This window comes from Nasonia vitripennis (genome assembly GCF_009193385.2).
Source record: "Nasonia vitripennis strain AsymCx chromosome 1 unlocalized genomic scaffold, Nvit_psr_1.1 chr1_random0006, whole genome shotgun sequence".
Lineage (NCBI taxonomy): Eukaryota > Metazoa > Arthropoda > Insecta > Hymenoptera > Pteromalidae > Nasonia > Nasonia vitripennis.
In genome coordinates, this window is record NW_022279593.1 from 1,668,608 (window position 1) to 1,694,675 (window position 26,068).

Sequence of the window (26,068 nt, forward strand, 5' to 3'; positions counted from 1 at the left end):
GTTTGTTAGCAACAACTTTAGCTTGGTTAGATCGTGGACGGAGAGCGATCATTACACAAATAGCGACCACCAAGCGATAATAATGGAGATCGGAAAACCAAAACGGAGACCCAGCCAGAGTACAAGGACGGTAAGAGTCGGTTGGAAAACGGATGATTACGACAAGGAGATATTTCTGCTGGCTCTGGAAGATATACAGTTAGACGGGAATGCGAATGATAAGGTCAAGCAGGTAATATGAAATATTACTCGAGCCTGCGACGCAACAATGCAAAGGACGGCTCCCAATAATAGACGACCGCCAGTATACTGTCATTAAACCAAAATACGGGAACAGCGGGCTCAGAAGTAATACTACAAGACTGGTCTGGTAGAGAAAGAAATAGTAGTCGCCCTTAACGAAAAAATGAAAAATGCTAAACGGATACTCAAGAAAAAAATCCGAGAAAATAAACGACGGTGCCTTTAAGAGTTATAGGACGAGGTTGGGCTGGATCCCTGGGGGCGACCGTACCAAGTAGTAATGAAGAAAATAATGGGAGGTTATATTTCCTCTCCTAAGAGCTCGGATGTGCCGGACCGGATTGTGACCACACTGTTTTCCTCTCAACTAGAAGTAACAGCTATCCCTGAAACGGAGGTAAATGACAAAATTATTCCAACAATCACCACAGAGGAATTCCTGGCTGCATGCAGAAGAATTGGGAACAACAAGGCTTCAGGCCTAGATAGCATACTTAATATTGCATTGAAACAAGCTATACGGGCACGCCCGATGTCTTTGTGGACCTGTACAATTCATGTCTCGAAGAAGGGACGTTTCCTAAGAACTGGAAGAAGTAACGCGTGGTGCTCCTACCAAAAGGAGATAAGCCACCTGGAGAATCTGCCTCATACAGACCACTCTGCATGCTGGACAACCCGAGCAAAATTTTAGAGCGCATAATTGGCTTTAGAATAGACCAAGTCATTAACAAACCAGGTGGACTAGCAAAATATCAATACATCTTAAGAAAAAAACGCTCCATTATTAACGCCGAAAGCTTAGTAGTCGACACCGCTAGAACTGCAATAGAAGAAAAACGATGAAAAGGAGAATCCAAGAAGTACTGTGCTATTATTACACTGGATGTTAAAAATGCGTTTAACTCAGCCAGCTGGGGCAAGGTACACAAGGCACTGCGAAAAAAAGAGTACCCGCATATATAAGAAGGATTATGTCTGACTACCTAAAAGACAGAACCCTTTTGTATGACACAGAGAGCAGCACGAAAACCTATAAAGTAACAGGAGGGGTCCCACAAGGGTTCCCCATTATTGTGGAACATTATGTTCGATGGAGTACTTAGGCTAGAGCTACCTGAAAGGGCGACGGTTGTAGGGTTTGCAGATGTCATTGCAGTAGTGGTAGTAGCAAAGCAAAAGGGAGAGGTGACGGAAATCACTAACGAGGCAGTAGGTATAATCCACGATTGGCTAAAGCAGACTGGACTTGAGGCGATCAATATGGGCGGACGCTATGTTGGTGAAGTCCTATGCATGAAAGCTGTTAACAGTTCATAAGAGAAGTGCATTGAGAAGATGCAGTGTGCGTTATTTCAAGTATGCCGTCTATTTACCTTCTAGCAACAGAACGAAAGAATATATACGAAGAAAACCGGCGTGGTGTCAAGACTCAAAAGGAAGTTTGGAAATCCGCAAAGGAACAAACCCTAGCTGAGTGGCAAAGACGATGGGACTCTAGTAGAAAGGGGCGATGAACGCACTGCCTTATACCACGTATTGTTAGTTGGACCGATAGACGACACGGGGAAGAGAATTACTACCTCACGCAGTTTTTGAGCGGACATGGGTGCTTTCAAGCCTACCTACACCGCTTCAAGATAGAGGATAATCCAAATTGCCCAGTATGTTTGGAAGCAAACGAAGATGCGGAGCATGTTTTCCGTGACTGTTCGCGATACGGAATGGAACGAGAAGAACTTAAGCGTTACCTTCAGACTAGGGTGACCCCTGAGTCAATGATGACAGCTCTGCTAGCGTCGAAGGATGGCTGCTACGCAGTAAACAACTACGTAAGGGAAGAAAGGTTAAGAAAAAGTTAAGTTACTCAAGAAAGTTAAAAATGACGAAGAGAACAGAAGGAAAGGACAAGGCAAAACGGCTGAGTAAAACTGTTGCTAGACGAAGGCCACTATGTAGTAGATACAAAACTCTCCTCGGACTGATGCAGAGAAACGTAGGTCACAGAGTTAAGCTCTTACTTCCTTGCCTAATGCAGAGATACGTAGGAGCTAGGGTTGAGTACCTCTAAGTGCTCCCTGACCGATGCTGAGGAACGTAGGTAACTGAGTTGAGCCCAGAGTCCTTCACCCGATGCAGAGGAAAGTAGGTGTTGGGGTTAAGTCTGTCCAGAGGATGGCTGGTCGATGCTGCTCGAAGTAGACGACCGGAAGATGTTGCAGGAAGCAGATGGTTGGACGATACAGAATGAAGAAGACAGCAGGATGATGCAGAATGAAGAAGACGAGGTTGATCCTGAACCCCTTATCACCTTGGTGGGCGGGGGATGTATGGAAATGTCAAACATCAAAGGAGAGGCTAAAAAAGGCTAGTTAATGGGCCCTACGAAAGTATTGTTTAACGATAGTACCTGTGGGGATCTGGTGTCGAAGGGCCACTTGTGCAGAGCTTGATCTGCGTACGGCACAAAAAAAATTTTTATACAATATTCAATAATTTTGGTTCTTCTACTATACAGTGTGACCCAATTTAAATGGGCACCGCTCATAACTCGTCAGGGACAGCCACAATCGAAAAAATGGTAGAGACCAAAGTTGTAGGATATCGAAGGGGCAACCCGATGGTGACCTTGGATTTGACTTTGAACGCGTTTTTCAAGGTCATTTGAAGGTCAACTTTGGATTTTTAAATAGGAACCCCATTCTTTTATTGCGGGAGTGGAAAGAGCGGTAAATTTTACGTTCAGAATGGTATGTTCGGTTGCGGCACTGAAGGTCATCTCAATGTCCTGGAGCCAGAATGAAACCCCGCCTACGTAATTCCTCTAGCAACGCCAAATTAAAAAAAAGTGGTAGAGACCAAAGTTGTTGTATAGGGGGGGGGGGGGGGGGGAGAATTGTGACCTCGAATTTGAGCCAGTCCTACAAGGTCATTTCAAGGTCAAATTATTTTTTTTCAAACTTTACTTTTACTTTGTATCCGAGATGAAATCCCTTCTTAGATGTTCTCTGTCCAGCGGCCAAGACGCAAATGAGCCCTCGCTAGCGTCCAAACATAAGTCTCGCTATTCCCCGAATGATCCCTTCCGACGGTTAACTTGCGAATGACTCCTCTAGGTGGTCGCCACCTACCTACCCGAACTCCTGATGTGCGAAAAATAAAAATGGATCCCGAAATAAGCCTTTTAAAATAAGTCCCGCGCTCAGTCTTGCCACCGCGACTCCGTCGAACCTTCCCCTACGACGCTTAACTCACGAATGATTTTCAAGCAGGCGCCCGGCCCCGCGCCGTACCTGCCGCCCGAACTTTCGATTTGCAAAAATAAAAATAGCCTCCGAAAATTGTCAAAAGAGTCTCACACTCGGCCTTCCGCCAAAAATATTAACGAAAATTTTTATTAAAAAGCCAATCATCGATACAGAAAAAGAGTAAAAGTAAAACATCGAAGTATTGTAGAAAACCGTCAAAGTTTGATAAAAACGTAAAAAAAATATTAAATGTTTTATTTTTAAAAAATCATAAATTGATAAACCGTAATGCCAAAATATGAATAGAATTTTACAATAAAAAGCCATCGATACAGAAAAAGAAAAAGTAAAACATCGAAGTATAAAGTAAAAAAGTTTTTATATTTATTTTACACACATTTATTATTTGAATCAGAAATAAATTGCATTATGTTTTTTTAAATAACGTTGTTGTTTTTCCATTTAATTTATTCATAAATTATTATTGTTTTAAGTATACATAGATATACATACATACGTATGTTTGTATACATATGCTATACACACATACATGTAAACACGCATGTTGAAAATACATATGTATAAGCAGAATTATAAAGTTTGTAATACATACCATGTCGTCACACAGATTATACATACAATTACTGGCAACAGTTAATATAATTATTTAGTGATAATTCCACTGTATAAATATTTTAATTCTATTAGAAATATTTTTGCAGCAAAAATTGGTAGGTACTTAAATTTTTTGCACTTTTCTATTAGATAAGTAATAATAAACAACCAACAACACTAAAAAATGTATGTTCATTATTTAAACTTGTACAATATGTAAGCTGTAAAATATTGTATTTAACACGATAATAATTAATTAATAACATACATATTAATATAAAATATTGCATCTAAAGTTATGTTAATGTAAAAAAATTTTTATCTAACGTAACAGAATATTTATTATTGTTAACAAATGAAGATTGTACTTTTTACATCATTTCATTTAATATTAAAAATAATACGAATATACATTTTCTATTAAAATTTTTGTATTAATGTCTTGTATAAAAAAGTTCTGCAATACGTAATGAAGGTATTTCTTGAAGAATCAATTTACTTAAAATTAAAAAATGTTTGATATAATTTCAAGTCATAGCGATTATTCTAGAAAATATTGTTTAAGAGCTAAATATTCCGATTAATTACCCATATTTTAAATGTATGTATAAGTTTGATTTCACTTCATAAAATTTAATAAGTTAAAATAAATCTTTTACTAAAATACAATTTTAACTATTTTATAAGTTATCTATTAAAATTTACTTTTAACACTTTTGGAATTACAAAATATTTATTTATTATCTATTTCATAAAAGCTTCCTAATCAATAAATTATTTTATAATAAAAAATTAATAATTACTATTTGCAATTAAATAATTGTTTAAGTAGTTTTTTATTTATTATTTTTTGCAGAAAACAGTCTAAGTTCTGGTAATGCAGTAGAATTTTTAAATTTATTTAGATATTTATCGACTTCAAATACTAATTTAATAATTGAAAATATGTGATTTGAGTCATTTTTTTTATTTTTGTAATATTTATAATCTAAGTAAATATGCCGGACTATAGTCGAAGCGAAATTGTTGATATTTTATTGATTTTGGGAGAGTGTCGAAGAAATTATAATGCAGCAGCACAATTATATCGGAGGCGTTTCCCAAACAGAAATCATCATCCATCTCGAAGTACGATCCAGAGAATTGAACAGCGAGAGAGGCGAGGACCTCAAAGATCACGACAACGTCATAGAGTAATGACTATCGAGCGAAATGATCCACGAGTATTGGTGGTGCTTGCTATGATTTATTTAGATCCTCATATTTCAATTCGACAAATAGAAGTACGATCTGGCATCCCGAGAGAAACAGTGAGAAGAATAACAAGACTCCATCGTTACCATCCATATCATATTACTTTGACCCAAGAGCTAACAGAACGTGATTTTGAAAGAAGGTTACGATTTTGCCAATGGGCACAGGAAAGATTGCAAAACGATCCACATTTTTTCAGGTACGTCATGTTTTCCGATGAAGCCACTTTCCATAATACAGGTCAACTAAACCGACACAATTCCCACTATTGGTCCATTGAAAATCCTCATTGGACCCGTGCAGTCGATCACCAACATCAATAGAGTCTTGTAGTATGGTGTGGTATTGTTAATGGCTATCTAATTGGGCCTTACTTTTTTGACGGTAATGTTAACAGAGATAGATACCTCCATTTTCTGACAAATGAATTACCAAATCTGTTAGAAGATGTTAATATACAAACCAGAATGCGTATGTGGCTTCAACATGATGGTGCACCTGCGCATAGAAGTTTAGATGTTCAAGATTTTTTAAATCAAACATACCGTAATAGATGGATAGGTATTGGACGTGGTGAAGATCATGTTGAGTGGCCTCCACGATCCCCAGATCTCACGAGCCCAGATTTTTATTTATGGGGCTTTTTGAAAAACAGCGTGTATGCGGACGCCCCTACTACTAGAGAAAATATGATGCAAAGAATCATTAATACTTGCAGAGGCATACCAAGGCATGTGCTTCTGTCGACTGTTGGAAGCTTTGAGCGAAGAATTCAACTATGTATTAGACATCATGGAGGGATTTTTGAACACTTAATTAGGTAAAGCTTAAACTCTATTTATAAAGTGATTTTTTCATGGTCTTGCCTTCATCTGCCGGTGTCTTCACGTCTTGCCTTCATCGGCCGGGCTATGATTCTTGCCTTAATCGGCCGGTGTCTTCACGTCTTGCCTTCATCGGCCGGGCTATGATTCTTGCCTTAATCGGCCGGTGTCTTCACGTCTTGCCTTCATCGGCCGGGCTATGATTCTTGCCTTAATCGGCCGGTGTCTTCACGTCTTGCCTTCATCGGCCGGATCAAAATGGGACCTGAAAATCCACCCTGCTACGTCCTCGTCGTGGGTCCTGGACATCAAGTTTTATAATGATGACAAAACGCAGGAAATGGTACGCTAAATGATTAAAATCTTTTCTTCTATTTTAAATTTACTACTTCGTTTAAAGTGCAACATTTTACACGCTTTCAGGATCCGGAGTCGAAAAAGTGGGTGCTGTTTGAAAAAAAATAATTTGACCTTGAAATGACCTTGTAGGACTGGCTCAAATTCGAGGTCACAATTCTCCCCCCCCCCCCCCCCTATACAACAACTTTGGTCTCTACCACTTTTTTTAAATTTGGCGTTGCTAGAGGAATTACGTAGGCGGGGTTTCATTCTGGCTGCAGGACATTGAGATGACCTTCAGTGCCGCAACCGAACATACCATTCTGAACGTAAAATTTACCGCTCTTTCCATTCCCGCAATAAAAGAATGGGGTTCCTATTTAAAAATCCAAAGTTGACCTTCAAATGACCTTGAAAAACGCGTTCAAAGTCAAATCCAAGGTCACCATCGGGTTGCCCCTTCGATATCCTACAACTTTGGTCTCTACCATTTTTTCGATTGTGGCTGTCCCTGACGAGTTATGAGCGGTGCCCGTTTAAATTGGGTCACCCTGTATATCTCACAATTGGCAAAATCTGTTTAAAGTCACCTATTACTTTCAAAATTTTACCTCCAAAAATTTCGTCACTTTTTCAAATATCGCGAAAGAATATATCAATTGCATTGAAAGCACATTAAGGTATCATTAATTTTTCGTCCTAAATAATAACTTCTGTTTTTTTAAGCTCCATTTTATATGCAAATTGAGGTGAGATATTACATGTAGTTTCTTTTATTATATCTAATGAAAATTTAAATGTTAAGAGGGAAGTTGTACGATCTTTAATAAATTTGCTGCTATTCCTGTTTATGTAACTAGTAAATAAAAAAGGAATATTTAATTTTCCTTCTTTCCCAAAAAAGCCTTGTCATAGTAATTTTTGGACTTTGTGTGAAAACATGTAGGATGTGTGTTTTGATATATTTTTAGTCGAAAAATAGTGTATTTAGAAAATGTCAGTACGGATGTCCGTATGGATGTGTGTGTGAGCGTGTGTTCGTATACGCCTGTATCTCAAGTCTCATTTTCTTTGTTTTTACTAGTACATAGTGGAAAAACAGACCGTTTTTACATTTTGTGGACGCATTTTTTTATATGGTGATTTTTTAATTTTGAGATTTCAGTTTTTTCTAATAAAGCTATTGGTAAAGCTAATAAAAGTAAATTGCTTAATATATACCTGAAAGAGAATGGAATTACCTATCTTTACCGCCAAAAATTTATACTATCATTCGTCATTCTTTTGTTATACACCATGAAGCGCAATTTTTCGAAATCGTTTTAAACTCGAAAACTAAATGTCGAACCTTTCTAAAAAAAATGATTATTGAAGGTTATTAGGACTATACATCACTTTAATTTAAAGTCATTTCATGGGGCAGTTCCTGAGAAAATCCTTTTTCTGTTTTTTTTTTTTAATAATTCGTGAAAAACAAGATTACTATAACTCGGAAACCATTATAACTCGGAAACTAAATGTTGAACTTTTCTTAGAAAATCATGATTATTGAAGGTTATTATAACTATACAGACTGCTTAAATTCCAAGTTCTTTTATGAAGCAGATCCGGAGTCCTTCTGTTTGTTTCATTTTGACAATTGGCGTGCGTTATCCTGTCGAATGTCAAAAAGTACAAATACTTCAAAGAATTATATTTTAAGTGAAAACAATTCTGATATTAAAACAATACATAATCTTGAAGGAAGCTACGTGCCAAAAAATTGGCAGCGGTTTTTTATTTACATAATGGATGAATTTACTAAAAAACTTTTTCCACTACCTCCCAAAGCTTTCATTTTGCTATACGTCGAATACAGATTGATCTTATGCTTTTACATAAGATTTTTAAAGTCAGAATTGTAGAATTCTTTGCCTCTGTCGGTGTGTAAGTGTTTTGGTACTCGACCTTGACTCAACAACGACATCATCGCAGCAGCAACTTCATTTTCAGTTATTTTTTTACAGGAACAGCCCAGGCATACTTCGAAAATATATCTATTACAGTGAGCAAGTACATATACCCTTTGTTCTTCTTGGAGTAAGGTAGAATTTCTACCAAATCAGCCTGCCAAGTTCCATCCAATCCTTGCATGACAAACTTTCGACGAGGATAGTTACGACGAACAGGCTTGTGAAGTTCTTCTTCAAGTCTTCGAATGCTCCATCATCAGCAGTATTTTATAATGTTGTCGCTATGAAGGCAGATATAGCATTAGCTTCGAACATCTCTATGAGACCGTCTTTTATATTATTCACATATGCTCAAAGTTCCAAAACTTGCCTATCCATTTCATCTTCATGTGCTTTAATTAGCAAATCTAAATCCTTCAATTCCTCCAGCAATCTATCCGTGACGTCTCGCACTTTTTTATTTTTTATTAGAAGTATACTATGGAGCATACCTATGTCGACAGCATCACTGAGTTTATGAGGCGTGCTATATTGCATAGTCTCTTGTTATCCAAGTCATACTGTCCATCTTTAGTTTTGAAACCAAAACCAGGAGGACCAAGGTCGCTCTCGTTCTTTTTCAATTTACGTCCGAACACGTCAACGCTCATTTTGATAATGTCGTTTACGGGCAATGCTCAGCTTATATAACCACTTTCGCGAAGTTCGTCTATGATTGAGTGAATCTCCTTTACGTGACTGAGATTGCCAGCCGATTGTTTGGCAATAAGCAAACGTAGACAATTGATCAGTTTATTTAGACCTTCCCAATATATGTAATCCATACGCGTGTTCATTGTAGCAATTTTGTATATAGGCAGTGAAAAGAGGGGTGATGTAGTCTGTATATTTTTTGCTATTTGAAGATCAAATATCTGCCTTAGGGTTGAGCTTCTTTCTGTGAACACTCGTTGCTTCTAAAATGCAGCGATAATTTTTCATATCATCAGAACTGACAATTTATTTGTCAGGATTTTTGTAAGCGATCAAGTCCATCAACCCAGCAATTATCAGATACTCAACATTGTCGACTACCATCTTCTTATCTTCGAACTTTTCGAGTTTCCGAGCATGTAGTTTTCGTTTATCTTGCATAATCCATACCTTTGTCCGAATTCGCTTAATTAAGAAAAGTTAAACTGGGTTTACAAATCGATTTTTTAGTCTCACTATGAGCTGTATAATAGGCTGTCGCAGCTCCGTCATCTCGCATAGTAGAATTCGCACAAAAAGATTCAACATCCTTGTCAAATTTGTCTCATCATCATCAATAAGTCGCTCAGATTTGATCTTTTTTACTTGTTTTTTGAGAGGATTTCTATGCGAGTTGTCTACTGGTGATGTAGCAGCAGTGATAGATTTCTTATTTTCCGATTTAAGTAGTTTTTGAAGTGGATCAACGATTGGTCAAAAAGTTTCTCCAACGGCATTCTCAAAATTATCTTTTTCAAATTTTAATGAGCTGTATTAGCGCTTGACAGCGTTTCGCGCTTTGACCAGCTGATGAAGTACATTTTTCTCTTGATGAAAATCAGACATGCTAGCACTTTGGCATTCAATGTCAGACTAAATATACAGTACTAAGCACGAGCTGTATTTACAGCAAACTGATCGAACCGCTTTTGATATCTTCCAGCATTGATTGGGCTATCTTTGTCAATCATGAGAAATCCATAATTTACATCTGACAAACATTGCACGCATAAATCCTTGAATCGTGCGTATGTCATGTCAGAATTTACATGATCATCGTATAAATGCTTTAAATTTACATCATCTTATCAAAATACTACCAAAAAATTACCATTATCTCTCACAAGATGATTAGGCACTTGTGCATACTACTGACAAAAATAGAAGCAGTCAACTTTTTTATGTCTACCCATGCAAAAGAATGCTCTGACGTTATTCTGTTTTTCACAAGCTATATCGTCGAATATCATAATTGAATTGGGAAGTGCGCTATCTGGTGCTATAACTTTTTCATGTTCACTGAATGAAAAATACTTAATACTCTTGAGAGGCTCCAATAGTTCTTTAAAAAATTCATACTTTGACTGATTAAACGACTTGGAGTACACGTATACATTTTCAAATCTAACATTATTAGGATTAGTTATGAGTACTAGCAAGCTGTCAGTCTTGTTGCAATTCGACGGCAAGAAAAAAACCGTCCTCATGCTATTAGGCAACAGATCGCCATGCCTCTTAGGCGCTTGATAGGCTGTTCCTTAAAAGTTGAAACGGTCACGACTTATCTCGGTCCTGTAGTCATTAAATTTATGTAAGAATACAAAATCTATTGATTTTATTATCTGAAAAGTCGCGAACATTTACTAATCTGCATCGTGATTCTGACAACAGATTAAATAGAAAGATTTTAAATTTTTATAATAATTTTCAATTATGATAGTTCAGGTCCGGGATACCAGGTAGTGGAGGTTTATCGCAATAAAGAGATTTTTTTTGTTCTTTATAACAAAAATAAATATATTCAAATAAATAAATAATAGAATATTGCGTATATCTTGCATATATTCTAATTATCACCAAAATTAAATGGGTAAATCCGTTTTGATTTTTACAAACAAAAATAAACAGATACGCGTTTAAGTTGCGTAATCTGATTTGAATCGTATTGTTAGAAGAAGAGATTTTATGCAGATACGCTTAAATTTGCGTTATCTGATCTTATTCGAAATTTTACAAGTTTAAATTATGTAATGAAATTCTTCTAAGTTATTTTGACAAGAATTAGAATTTTTCTAAGTCTAGGACTGATACGCTTTATGATGCGATATCGTGCCTGACTCGAAATTTTTATAAGTGTAAAAATATTTGAAAATATTCTAAGTCTTTTACCTGCTCAAGGCATAAGTTGCTGAAGAGCAGGGACTAGGCGCTTTAGTTGCGCTGGCGCTTAAGTTACGCTTCGGCTAGTGAGCTCATACTGGCCGTGCGAGTCCTTTTATAGGCCTCGGAGCAAGCGGGGATCGTGCCGCCGAAAATACTATCACATTCACACTTTCACACAGACATTCACACCTATGTACAAAACCCATTCATACAAATAATTTATAATATGCGCGCGCTACGCCGCCGCCGTCGGTTCTCCTTATCTTGCGACGCTGCGCTCGCCGCTTCTATATACATATATATATATATATGGTGTGTTGCGCGCTCTCCCTCTTCTTTCGGTGTTGCTGCTACCGCCGCTCGCTGGCTCGTGGCGCTGCTGAAGTTGCGCTGTCAGCTGTAGCGCGGACTCATCCTAATTGAAAATGGGGGAGCGCGATACTCGCGTAAAATCTAAAAATGTATTCAATAAATTTTAGTTTTTTTTCTGTATAGTTTTTTGCGGAGCTTGTTACAGAGTCGGCGGGGCGTTACAGAGTCATGCTTTGAACTGTTCAGATGCTCGACATCTCCTAGTCGCTCAGGTATAAAATGAACGCTTATATACTCTCGTCATCAGTAAGTTACAAACCTTCGAAGGGTAATGATACACAGACGACGACGGCGTGGTCTTGGTTTCGTAAATAAAATTATCAACAACCTAGGGGTGGAACTTCTCTTGCCAGGGCATCCATACTGCGGTCCAGGTACCAAGTTAGAAAAACGTTTAGCACGAGGAGATCAAAGAATTAATCATTTCGACGTAGCCTGCAAAGAGCACGATATTGCATATTCACAGAATCGTGATAACGACGAGGCAAGAACTATTGCTGCTAAAATTTTAGCTGACAAAGCTTCAAAAAGAGATTCTTTGAAAGATGCGAGCATCGGTGAAAAAATAGCTGCTTTTGCTGTTTCAAAAACCATGAAGTTAAAGACTGTAGTGTAATTATTTTCATGAGAAAGAAGCTTTAGGCTGGTGTGTATGTACGTGTGAGTCACGTCTCTTGCGTTCGTTCGCGAATATACGATACCTCTTCCTTTTCCGTTCTGTCAGAGAGTGAAATAGTCGTAAGCTTGATATTGTAAAAGGAAAAAACATTACCTACTATTCAGAATTGAATATTGTAAGAGAAATAGAAAGCAAGTCGTATGAATAATTCACAAAGGTATAATTCATTCTAATGTAAATGTACTTGTATTAAATAAAATTAAACTTTTGTACGACCAAATGGCCGGCAATAGGAAATTTCTCTTGTATTATGTTGCAGGCGCCTTTTGTTTTATATTCTGAATAAACAGATTAAAGAAATAATCTGGATATTATTTTTCACCTAAATTCATACATAATTAGACAAGAAAATAGTATTTATTAATTATCAAAGACGAAATTTGGAATGGGTGCGAACAAAAGAAGAAAAGAAAAGAAAAGCTTACAATTGAATAAAATCGTAAAAGCTGCTGCCAAATCTGTGATACTAACCAATAACTCGCAAAGCTATTATTTCTGCACTAAAAGGCGCTTGCGATGCGGTTAAGGAAGCCGATGGCAAGCATAAGGTATTGATTCCTTGCGTTTTACCCGTACTGTCCAAGGTAGGCGTTACTCATACCTATTTTCGCTAAATTGAGTGCTAGTGGCGCACTGGCAGGAGGAGCTGCAGGTATCGTGAAAGTGGTCAACCACTTCAAAGCAGCTAAGTCACAGTTATATTACATTATAAGTACATATAATTCTAACTAAATCTAAAATTTTAAATTGATTATTGCCTTTTTACTCCAGTCATCGCATCACTCAGAAAAAACGACTCATAGTATATAGGGTGAGAAAACAAAATTTGGAAGCTAAATATCTTTGAAACTAATTGGTTTCATAAACAGCCCAAAGAAAGGGATCCAGGTGCTATATCGTCGCTCCCTACGAAGAGTAGCTCTCTTTAAATTTCCCGTCATAAGTAGCACAACTCATTTGACGCATGCTAGATTAGCACAACTCAAAATTTCCCGCGAAGACAAGCGTATCTCAAACTTTGAACAACCAATTTTTATAAAAATTTCCCGATTTTTGCGAAACTGTCCCCTAATGAACATTTTGAATATTCACATTTTACAACTTCTTACCGAATTTAAAATTGTTTTATCAAATACAATAATTTTTTACAAATATTTTTTTTAGAAATTTCTTTTTTTTTTCTTTTTTTTGAGGTTTGTCTATCGTTGTCCAAGGTATCATGAACTTTTTTTTTCACTCCATTATCAGCGCAGCCTTTCAGATCAGCTGCCGGGGGCCTTCCACCACCTCTGTGTGAAAGTAGTGCCCAATCCTATCTTATTTTTACCTCACTATATCCCATATCTATATTTTTCCTATATCCCATACCTATACTGACCAATGCCTCCGGCAACTTCGACGTGAACATACCGCTATGTATGATATTTGGGTTTGCCAAAGATTGCAGAAAGATCGTAGTCAACGTGAAACATGAGCTTGTACTGACTAGGTCGCAAAACGATTTGAATGCAATCATCCAGACAGCGCCTCTTACGAATGGTGTCACTACCTTCAAGGACTATAAATGAGAATTGGAGAAAATGAAATGGCTCATGCCGTACGTCGTAGCATCCAACACTAATAAAATTCAAATTCTAAATTACATAAAAAAGAATCGACCAATTAGTATGAGTTTCCGCAGCTGAGAGTTATATGAGTACCCGGTTCTTCCAACCTCGACTAAATATGTGTGGACTGTTAAGACTTTCAATCAGTTGAAAAAGCCACTTTTCGTAATCTTAGGATTTCAAACAAATTGTAAGAATCAGCAAACTGAGATTGCTAGTCAATTCGACGTGAAGCTTTTCCTAAACTCGCAACAATATCCATACAGCAACTTAAATTTAGATATTAACCATTATCAATACGCCATATTGTATGATGTGTTTGTGAATTTCCAGAACCTTTACTACGACAAAGTTTCAGAGCCTGTCGTGAATAAGAACGATTTTATTTCGCGCTTACCACTCATAATCGACTGCTTGAAGCAAAACAGGTCCCTGAAAAGTGCTGCAGTTGACGTTCGTCTTGAATTTGAATCTCGAGATAACTTTTCAGCTGTAAGCTTCAGCTTACTGCTTGATCTTACACGATCGCATCGTTCAGTATAATCATGTCAGTGGTGACATCAAGACGCTCATATAAGATAGAGTACGCAGTGGACATGCAGGGCTTCAAGAAACCCGGAAAAGACTTCGTCTTAAAGCAGTTGGCCATTCTGCCCCTCAAGGAAGACGCTGAACCTGTCGTCCTTTTATTCAAATAACCATTTCCTTGGTGCAAGTTATCTCAGAAGTAAAAGCGTGAAAATTTATGGTTTGAATTTTATCATCACGGACTAAGCTGGGACTCCAGTGATCACGAATACACTAAAATAGTAAATCTTCTTCGAAATGCACTTAAGGACGCTAGCAAGATTTTCGCCATTGGTGATGTACGAAAGGAGTGCCTTAAACGATTCAACTTTAAATTCACCAAAATCACTGATTGCGGCTATCCAGCCACCGATCATCCAAAACTCGTCACCATATGCACGAATCATAATGAAGCGCACAAAGTCACCCGTGCACAACAGAACGTCAGACTCATGAGGCGTTACTACTTCGATCACGTGTTCATGGAGTGGAGTGACATCTCGTCCGATAAAGCATAAATACTTGCACAATCGCTCTTTAGAGTCATTTGATCAAAATAAGTTCAAACCAAAGTAAGTCCGGCTACACGAGGCTCCCAAATGACGATGACAAAACAAAAAAGATCCCTCGTTATCCTCCTCTCCCTCCTCTAAATGGGAATAGCATTCGCAAAAATATTCTACAAATACGATTTCTCTGCCTGAACAAAATGGCTACAAAAGATTTAAGTAGCACGCTAAGAGGTCACAATGGGCGAGTCGCAAAGGCCACGGACTTGAAATCGAAAAATCCCGGGTTTAAATCGCCGTGACTTAATTTGTTTTTTTTTAATTAATTAATAAAGTTTAAATTAATAAAGTTACAGTTATGTAAATCAATAATTTATACTTAGTAGTAGTAGTAGATAAGCTTATAATGGTAATTCAAACCTAACCTTTCAAGATCTCGTAACGAGTAAGTAGGTAAGTTTATCGACTGCTAACCGAAAGGTTCTCGGTTCGAATCTTCGCAAAACCAAAAATTTTTTCTTTCTGTACCGTGAAGCGAGAACGAAAAAAAAATTATTTTGTGAATTAGAACGGGCGTGAACTGAACGTGTGCGTGAAATAGCACGGGTGAATTACAACGCGTGTAGCGCATGGATGAATTACACTGCATGGAGCGCCCGGGTGAAATACAATATATGTGAAGTAGTATCAGTATGGATTAGTATCACCATAAATTAGTATCGCCATGCCGCTGTATCACCATAGCTTATATACTGATTTTCGTTCCTCGAAAGGCTTACTTTCATTTTTGCTGCCGTCGTTGTCTGTACCAGGTTGATTTCCGCTTAAATTATGGCGATAACTACTTTTGACATTTTTCTGCGGTAGTTGCCTGATTGATTTGCCTTTTATCACAGTTGCAATTGTTGTTCGCGTTGTGCGTATTATTATTGTGGTCGAAGTTTTGCGCATTTTTGTTAGTTGTGTCGCTATAATGGTTATTATCACTCGAATTGCGTGAGCGTTGATTGTATGTGTTGATATGATTTTTTTTTACGCGAGTACCAACAGTGTTATGCAACTAATAATATTGTGGCCCATTCTTTCGCAATATAAACAAAATTCCGGTCTAAGGCTATCTGGTTGTAGCACTTGCGTGGGTTGTGCTTCTTGCTTTCCTTTTACAGCTGTTGCCCTTCGTACCTGGGCTGTTTTAGGTAGCGCGAGTAACGTATGGTTTAATGCTGCATTACTATATTTCGCGCGCCGTGCACTTTGCCTTTCTTCGTATTCGAGTGCGATGCGGAAAGCTTTGTCAAGCATGTGGGGCCGTTCGCTTCGCACTTGGTAATGGATCGGCGGCAGCAACCCTTAAATCGCAGAAATGTCTGATAACGCGCATGTACCTTCTACGTTATCGTCGAACTTACTTATATTTTTCGGTTTGTTTTTTGCCGCTTGTTTCACTTGACGGTTTTAAGAACTCATATTGTTTTGGCGTTTGATTTAGTGGGTATAGTCGATTTTCCTAGCCTTGAGCTACATCTCGTCGTGCATAAGTTTGTTTGATTCAGCTTCTTCGTTAGATGATAACGGGATACCCTCATATTCGCGACGGGACTTTAATGCTCTACGCGTGCGTAGTGATAGTTTTCGTTGGATTCTAATGATCTCACGTACATATTTTCTTTGCTTAGGGTCCCATTCCGGCTCGCTTAGCGATCCGCTTTCTTTTGTGTTGCTATTTGATTTCTTTGTTGTATCTGTCATAATATTGAATAAAGTTGGTGGAGTCTGGGATGACTGCAATTGCGAAGGGTGACTGCGACTGACGTGGGTGCAGCTGCGACTTCGCGTGCGCACAGCTGGTTCGTGCTGGCAATTGAATGCGTGTGATGAGTACACCTTGATGGCCTAGGCGGGCTTAGATGGTCGATGTCGGCTTTAAGGGTCCGTTGGTCGTGTCTTTTTTTTATGCACGCCGGTTCCTGGTGAAATTTTAGGCCGTTACTACTGCGGTTCGTATATTATGAAGGCACACTTCTTTTATTTTGTGAGGTGCAGTTGCAGTTTGTAAGTAATTTCTTTTTCTGTTGTTGCAGCCTTAATTTTCTTCAGGTTCCGATGTAAAATTCGAATCCTCAACGGCACATGAAATCTCTCTTTACAATTCGGTGTTGCTTTGATTGCGTATTAAAAAAAAAATCGCTTTTTTCGTTCAAGTTCTTGGGAACTTGTAATTGTTGAATTGATCTACTTCGAAGATAGAATTTTTTTCCAAATTAAAGGTTCTTTTTCTGACGGACAGGTTTTTACTAGTCCTACTTCTTATATTTCCTAAGCGCACGAGTCACGAGGGATTCCATGTGTTACAAAAGGAGAGTGGTACTTAGTTGCTGGAAACAAAGAGACACTTGATGGTAGTTCTCGTTTATTAGCAGTAGCGAGGAACTCCTAATCAGGCGAGTGTCGTTGTCGATCTGCCGGGCCGCTGGCCAACAGCAGTCTGCGTATGCCAGCATCAGGTGCTGTGCCATGGGCTCACGACTATGACAGATCGTAACTTTTCTCTGTCTCGCAAAAATTCTTGCAATGTTCTTACCTCGTAAAGTGGTGCTATCTGTCAAATTAATAGGCATTACGTTAAATTTCTGTTGTACTTTTTAACTTCCGTATAATTATTATTCTACCATGCATGGCGTATGATATTTATTCTCTAATATTTTACCGTTAGATTTTTTTAAAGAAGAGTAGCAATTAAAATAAATATTCTAAAAATTTCACATTATTTCAAAATGTATTGAATCCTGTTATCTTTAAAATAAATAATATTTTGCGAATTCATTATTTTCAAAGAACCTGCACTTTTTGTAAGATATTTTGACATTTGTATTTTGACTTAAGTAACGATTTTTTATACAGTACTTCATTTCTTTCTTTATGTCAATCTGAAAATTTGCCGCTCTGCCTTTCTATCCCAACCTAAAAAACCGCTGCCAATTCTTTGGCACGTAGCTTCCTTTAACAATATGTATTGCTTTAACATGTGAATTGTTTTTACTTCATATATAATTCTATAAAGTTTTTGTACTTTTTCGTTTGATAGATAAAATTATTTCGAATCAATTATATATACATAATCAATTATAGTTCTCTCTCTCTTTTTCTCGCATAACTATAATTGTTTAACGAAGCTCCAACGAGATATCACCCTCTCTTTTTACCTGACATCTTATTAACCAACCTGTATATTTCTAACAGGGTTAACTTGTGATTGAAATACGGTTGAGAAGCATAGTTCAACATTTAGTTTACGAGTTAAAATGATTAGGATAGTTCGTGGAACGTATCCAAAATCACTAGTGATCGAAAAATCGCCATAAAAAACGCAAATGCGTAACTGAAAATCTTGTTTTTAACAAATTGGTAAAACAAAAACAGCAAAGAACGAGCCTAGGTATACATTAAAATCCATTAAATAGAAGCTGAGATCTAAGCGATGCAGTTTTTAGTTATATAAAGTATACAGGGTGAGAAAACAACATTTTTAAGCTTAATATCTTTGAAACTAACTGGTTTCATAAACAGCCCAAAAAACGGATTAAGGGATTAATATAATGCTAACTAAATCCAAAATTTAAACTCGATTATTGCTTTTTTACTCCAGTTATCGCGTCACGTAGAAAAACGACTTTTTTTCAGTTTTCAATGATTTTCTCAAGATCTGTCCCATGAAATAACTTAAAATTTAAGTGGAATATAGTCGTAATAACTTTCAATAATTATGTTTTTTTAAAAAAAAAGATTCAACATATAGTCTTCAAGTTAAAATAATTTTAAAAAATTGCGCTTTATGGTGTATAATAAAAGAACGACGAACGATAATATCAATTTTTCGTGGTAAAAAGATAGGTAATTTTATTATTCTCTTTCAGGTACATACTAAGCAATTAACTTTTCCAATAACTTTATTAGAAAAAAATGATATATCAAAACTAAAAAATCACTATAAAAAAACGCGTACACAAAATGTAAAAACGGCCTTTTTCCCACTATGTTCTAGTTAAAACAGTAGAAACTGAGATACAGGCGTCTACATACACACACACACACACATACATCCGTACGGACATTTTCCAAAAACATCATTTTTCGACTGAAAATGCATCAAAACACACTTCCCACATGTTTTTATACAAACTCCAAAAATTACTATTACAAGGCTTCCTTAGGAAGGAAGCAAAAAGGACCTATAATATGACCATTTACTCTACTAAACTATAAGGATTCATCTATGCTGTATGACGGGCGATATTAGCACGTCATAAGCTCAGCATGCCGCGAGAAGAAAGACTTGTACTAAATTCACACTGTTACAGGTACCAGCGCTGGCAAGGCGGGGAGAGCCGCTGGACGACACGAGAGAGGCGGAGAGAGAGGGAGAGAGAGAGAAAATTCGGCGACACGCGACTGAGACGCGTGCCGCCAGATACGATCCGACCTTTGAACTGACTCCTCGCGAGACGCTCAGTACTTTCGGGAGATAGCTGCTAAGAGAGTGAAAGTCGAAGTGTGTGAGTGTGCGTGCGTATACGACGTTGCGTCTCGCTACCGCATCCAGAACTGCACCGACGGGGTTCCGACTGCTGACAGCGAACATTAGGGCGATACCGGCTAACTGTAAGTGCCAGCTCTCTCTCTCTCTCTCTCACGCTACACTCGCCAGGGCTCTCCTTATCCTCCCTCGTACCTGCGACCTCGCTTGCTCGCATGCAAGCCCTGTATATAGCTTATCAATAAACGATGTGACTGTCCCTCAACAATCTCGGTAGTCGTTATTTTGCGTGTTCCTACGCGTACACTTGTATCTCGCTCCATCACCGACCCAGCCGCCTCCGCGGGCTTGCGTCTCGTATATGTACGAGATCGCAGCGTAACTGGCCTGGCCGGAACCTATTCAGCACTAGGTGCTATCCCGACGACTCTCTTTCTCGAGAGTAACGAGGTCTACGGACCTTGATTATAGCGGAGCTGGTAACTGAACAACTGCACCCAGCACACCGTTATAGCTGATTGTCAAAATAAAAATAACGTACCCAATGAGGGTTCTGGACAGACCAACCCTGGTAGAAAATACGCCATGATTTCTGGCCGCACAGTTAATTATCAGTAACATCTGACCAGATAGTTTTGTCCAAATTCGGCCCAGAAAAATTTGCGTCTGCCGAGAGTTTCTGCGCAGAATCTGCTGAAAATTCTGGCAACGATAGAGAGACGCTAATGTGAGGTTAAAAGATTAGCATACTCACCAGTTAATATATCAGTTCAATTTAATCAATACTTTCATTTGTTATATTTAATACAGTCCTACTTTACTATCTGTACACAGTTTATATGATACGCATCATGTATATCACAACATATGTTGTAATTCGGTTTTTCTCATTAAGACTTGGAGTACATAAATTTCTCACTTATTTTTAATGCTCTTTTTGGTTGAAAAATATTACTAAAAACAAAATATTTTCTCTACGGTTGGTTCTTTTTAAAAAGAAATTCTTTTTGATTTACGAACTTTCTATCAACGAACGTTTCATCGATATAATGTGCATGGTGGTCACATAGTTGACCATGACCGTCATGTAACCGCTTTGTGACAATTTTGTTACTGTGAAGTGACGGTTTTGTTACCTTTCTGTTACATTCATGTGAGAGGCCGTTTTTTCTCTCTCTCCCTCTCCTGCTCTCTCGCGCGCGAACGAATAAATACAGCACGTACTAGCCACATGTAAGCACGATACTTAGATTAGCATAGCGTCGCGCTCAAATATCGAACTCCAGAGACGAGAGTCTATCTAAGCGAACGTCTCTTGCATTAAGACTTACGAAAACATTCCCAAACCTAACCGAGCGTCAGTTAGCACATAGACTATTGTTAATTTGACTGAATTAAAGTAGTTACAGGCAAAATCAGCCGAAGTTTTACGAAAGAGAATTCTGATTGTGAGTTATTATTCTAGACGTTATCAACCTTGCTTCTAGATTCATTCCTGTATTTAAACAAGCGACGGACTTCACTACTTTCTCCGCGAGCTGACGACGTAAGTCCTCTAGCTTGGCAAGGCTAACAACAAATGAGTTATGCGCCAAACCCAAGCCACGGGGTCACAATGTTATTTAAGAACGTTCATGCGATTTTGAGGTAAAAATACTTTTAATTTTTTTATTTGACCAGATTAACGAATATCGCGAAAATCTCGGAGACATATAAAAGAACCATTCAGGATGATTCCTTTATAAAAGATTAATGTAATTTACATTGATACTTACTCTATCCTTGAGACTTTTTACAAGAGCGTTGTATTCTGTATCTTTCTCTTGAAGTAATTGCTGATAAAATTCATCTCGTAAAGTTACATCCGATCGTAATTCACGAGCTGCTCTTCTAGCGCGAGCATATTTTTGTTGAAAAATAGCATTCTGGTTAGTAAGCTGCAATAACATTTCACGTACATTGGCAAGATCTTGGCGAGTTGCGCTTAAAGCACGTTCCGATTCATGTAACCGTATTCCAGATTCACGTAGTTTCAAAGCATATTCTTCGCTACTAGCACCATTATTTTCAAGTTCGACTAACTGGAACAGAAATATATTAATATATTTTTTAAGGTTTAAGAAATTAAAACTTTTGGTTTCCGTTGATTATTTTTTGTAAATAAATTCTGTCAATGATGCGACGTTGCAAATGCGCGAGAGTGAGCATCGTTGGCGCGAGAGCAAGCTTCGTCGACGCGCGCCCCGATTGGTCCTCCGCAGGCGCGAGCCAATAATCGGGCGCCGATGCGTGGCTCGTTATCAGCGCAGACTGTAAGCCAATCAGGCACCAGCAAGAAGCACGGGCCTGACGGGCACGAGAGAAGAGTGAGCGCAAAAACAAGCGGGAAATCCGCCAGTTTTCTCCCGGCTGTCGACGGAGCGAGTCGACGTTCAAGAGAGTCAGTGTGTTCTCCTTTGCTCGTCAACCTCAGGTCGACGATTAGAGGAGATTGAGAGAGTCTCTCGAGTGCATGTGTGTTTCGCGTGAGCTATAGGTGCGGCGCGTTGGCATTAGGGAGTGCCAACGCCCGGACTAGCCAGCGGCTATCCCGATCAGCACGAGAGGAAGGAAGCTTGCTAGTCCGCCATCACCATTAAGAGGACCAGAGTAGCTGGCAACATTGGCGTAGGAGAACCGAAGCAGCCGGACGTCATCAGGTCCAGGAGAAGCCTAGGAAGGCGTCGACAAGAACACCAATGTCCACCAGGAGCCTCGAGAGAAGACAACGAGAGAGTGAGCCAAGAGAGAGAGAGAGAGAGAGAGAGAGAGAGAGAGAGAGAGAGAGAGAGAGAGAGAGAGAGAGAGAGCGAGAGAGAGAGAGAAAGAGAGAGAGAGAGTAAGCCAAGAGAGAGAGAGAGAAAGAGAGAGAGAGAGAGAGAGAGAGAGAGAGCGAGAGAGAGAGAGAAAGAGAGAGAGAGAGTAAGCCAAGAGAGAGAGAGAGAGAGAAAGAGAGAGAGAGAGAGACGAATTACGAGCGGAAAGCCTAGCTGCACAGTTGCAGCTGGTCGGGCTTGCCACAAGCGAGAGGCATAGCCGAGAGATCGCACTGGCCACGCGGTGCGATCTCTCTGGGCTATGCTTCTCGCAAGTGCAATAAACCATTACTATTGTGAGTGATTATTTTCCTCTCTCCCTAGCGTTCTTCTAAACGTGGCAATCGCGCCAAATCCCACGGTTAAAGAAAAATCCTAGTGCTGCGAGGCTCTAGGTGTTGCGCACCTATGTTGGGAGGCACAGCGTCGCAACGATTACAATACGTCGCCCATGCTCGTGTTTATTATATCTAATACATAAGTATCGCATGGATTTAAAACTAACGGCAATGTAGGCAAAAACTTGTGCAAATCTACTAGCTCGAAAACTGGTTATTAAAGTGTCCGCTATCTTCACAAATATTGATCATGTGAATCTAGTATGCCCGTTCTTATATGATTCGTGATTTTACGAAACAAAAACATTTGGGCTATATATGTATCTTGCTTTCGGAATAGTACTTCGATGGATTTTGTTATGTCCTGGATCAGACAAGGCCGATCTTCATTTGACGAACAAAGGTTCTGACGTGGCAAATATGCAGATATTCAACAATGATCTTTTTTTTGCCGTTCAGCAGCATGAGTATGTTGCAAAAGAGCAGTCCAATTTTTAATAATTGCAGGAACGTTACAAATAGAATAAAATTGATTTGTAAATTCTGTAGTCAAGCATTTAATTAGTACCGACCGATTTAATAAAAAAAACAGAATAACACTGTCAATATTGTCAAGAAATGGGATACGATGTGAGGCATTCCAGTATATAGGAGATTACGAAGTATGCTGGAAATCCAAAGAGACAGGACACAACTTAAACATATATTCAAATACAATGATGAATAGCGTATAAAATTGTGAATGTTGCGACATTACGAGACATACAGTACATAATTGTCCAGAAGTTGTGTGCAAAAAGTGCAACAAGAAAGGTCACACAATCAAATATTGTAAAATATGTGAAAGCAGGTTACCATTTAGAATATGTTTAATATGTGAAACAATGGGCTACAAAGAGGCAAAAGGCGAAAGAGCAAATATTCTTGTAGCAAGATATAAATCCAAGCAACAAGTGTCAAGTCTGTGAAGAATTTCTGTAATAAATTTAAAAACAAACACAGCAAACAAAATAGACACTTGTAAAAAAATTGAAATGTTAGGAAGATAACAAGAGAAATTCTGCTTGATATGCAAAACTAATAATCATATACCAGAAAGCTGCTTCAGAATTACGAACGACCAGGGAAACTACAATACTCTTCCAGGAAAAAGTACTTAACAAGGGAAAACTAGACAACTGTTATGTCCTAAACTTATGAGAGTTGTCACTGAACAGTAACTCTACGGGTTGATTCGCTATATAAGAACGGATGATGACGAAGCTTCGACACACAAAGTCTTAGCGCCATAAATTGAATACTCCGATTTATAATGCGAGCTAACCTGTTCTTAGCAGTCAATAATGTAGGACAGCACTCCTATCGTTATGATTGAATGATGAATTATGAGAAAGGGAAAGAGAGAAGGAGAATATTTTTTGAGGCGTACGGCCTATGTGTGTGTATTTCACTTATCTTGTGTCTTATTCTGCTTTTGACCTGCTCTGCTACCAGCACATCCTCTCAGTGGGGCGTCGGCTCATCTTCCAAAGCAAATAGATTTTGAGTATAAATGGGTGCGTCAGAAGTCAGGAGTTAGTCCCGATAGTGATTTCAACGGAAGAAGTTTCGACCGACCGTAAATTCTTCTAAGACCCGACAATTTCAATCATGTGAGATCCTAAGTCTCGACAAAAGTTACGCATGAAAAGTTGAAGTCCGACGCGACCTAGTGTACCAGATTCGAGCAGAGCTTCTGCGCGGCGACACTTTTTACGAGAGACTGTCTGTGGAGCCTCGTGCCCTGGGCCTTTTATACCCGAAAGCTCCCTCACCGTCACCTCCTTTATACGTATGTGGTAGTAGATGCGAGAAAATAGGGCGGCCAATGAAAAGTTTGGATGCTGCATATTTCCTTGTGTGGTGTTCGCTTATATCTCTCAAGCTCTCATTTACGCCACGGCAAGTCGTCTTTTTTCTCCCGCGAAATTCATTGTGTTTTGCGTTGATTTATTCACCCAAACTTCCCTCACTCATTCCACCATTTTAATTTAATATATATATATATATATATATATATATATATATATATATATATATATATATATATATATATATATATATAATTTGAACTCATTAGCTTTTGTTCAAAATGTATGAATGATTTTTGTTTATAGGTGTGAATGTATGTGTGCAAGTATGAATGTGAGAGGACCCGCAAAACCCGTACTAGCTCACTAGCCGAAGCGCAACTTAAGCGCCAGCGCAACTAAAGCGCTTAGTCCCTGCTCTTGAGCAATTTATGCCTTGACCAGGTAAAAGAATATTTTCGAATATTTCTAAAACTTGTAAAATTTTCATATTTCCAAAAGATTTATAAATTTAGCAATACTTGCAATTTACCCAATATTCTATCTTAACCCATTAACGTCCAAAACAGAGAAATCGTAACTCTGTTTTCAACCGTAAATCTATCACATATTCCACGGATATATTCAAAGCAAACATACTTTTTCTGAAGTATTTTTTTCTCTACTTTCCATCTCTGGTATCAGAATTGCGTATTTTTCACTCAAAAATCCAATATGGCGACGTTTAAAAGAAAAAATGCAAAATTTGGATACTTTTTTTTAAATCCAATTTCTTGTTGTGTTAACGTTGAGGACGGAACTTTATTTTTCAACTATGAGTGCATAAATGAGTTGTACTTTAAATTCAGTTTGGTCCCGAATCCAGAAATTCAATATGGCGGCTAGAAAATGGTGCCTGAAGCGCAAAATTTTGCCCAAACTTTCACGAATTTTTTTCACGAATATAATGCATTCGACGAAAAAATCAATAAGAATAAAAAGTGCTTAGAATCAATCAAGGAATATGTCTAAAATTTTTCACTGAGTTTTGAGCAACTCTTTTATTTTTGCCAATTGGCAATTTATGACAAATTGGAAAATTTCATCGAATCGTCTCGAAAAAATTCAGATATACTTCTTGGTCAATTCTAAGTACTTTTTATTCTCTAACTTTTTCTTATATAACGCTTTGTTTTTGAGTAAAATAATTTAGACTAACACAAAATGGCAGATGCGGACAAGAACATATTCTCTAGCATGCTTAGAGAGAGAGCGGTGTCGTTACTCGAAGCGCTTCCGCGAACTAAAATCACAATTAAATGATACTTTTAACGCAGTTCTCACTACAAACGACGCGAATCAATCCATGATCGACGATCCCTCGTTGAACGCCAACTGGGCGCGTAAA

The 26,068-nt window shown here is 38.2% G+C and overlaps 1 protein-coding gene across 14 annotated transcripts in view; it reads right to left on the reverse strand.

The window, feature by feature from the left end:
* LOC100116974 (neurabin-1) overlaps nucleotides 1-26,068 on the reverse strand; it is a 554,139-nt gene that overhangs the window by 293,341 nt on the left and 234,730 nt on the right. For 13 of the 14 annotated variants that reach the window (XR_004345143.1, XM_031932213.2, XM_031932231.2 and 10 more), the window contains one exon: nucleotides 21,414-21,719. The exons of the other annotated variant lie outside the window; for it this stretch is intronic. Coding sequence is in view for 12 of the 13 variants with exons in the window: in XM_031932213.2 (XP_031788073.1) it covers nucleotides 21,414-21,719 (306 nt within the window). In the remaining variant the exon portion in view is untranslated. The remainder of the gene's footprint in view (nucleotides 1-21,413; nucleotides 21,720-26,068) is intronic. 14 annotated transcript variants of the gene reach the window in all.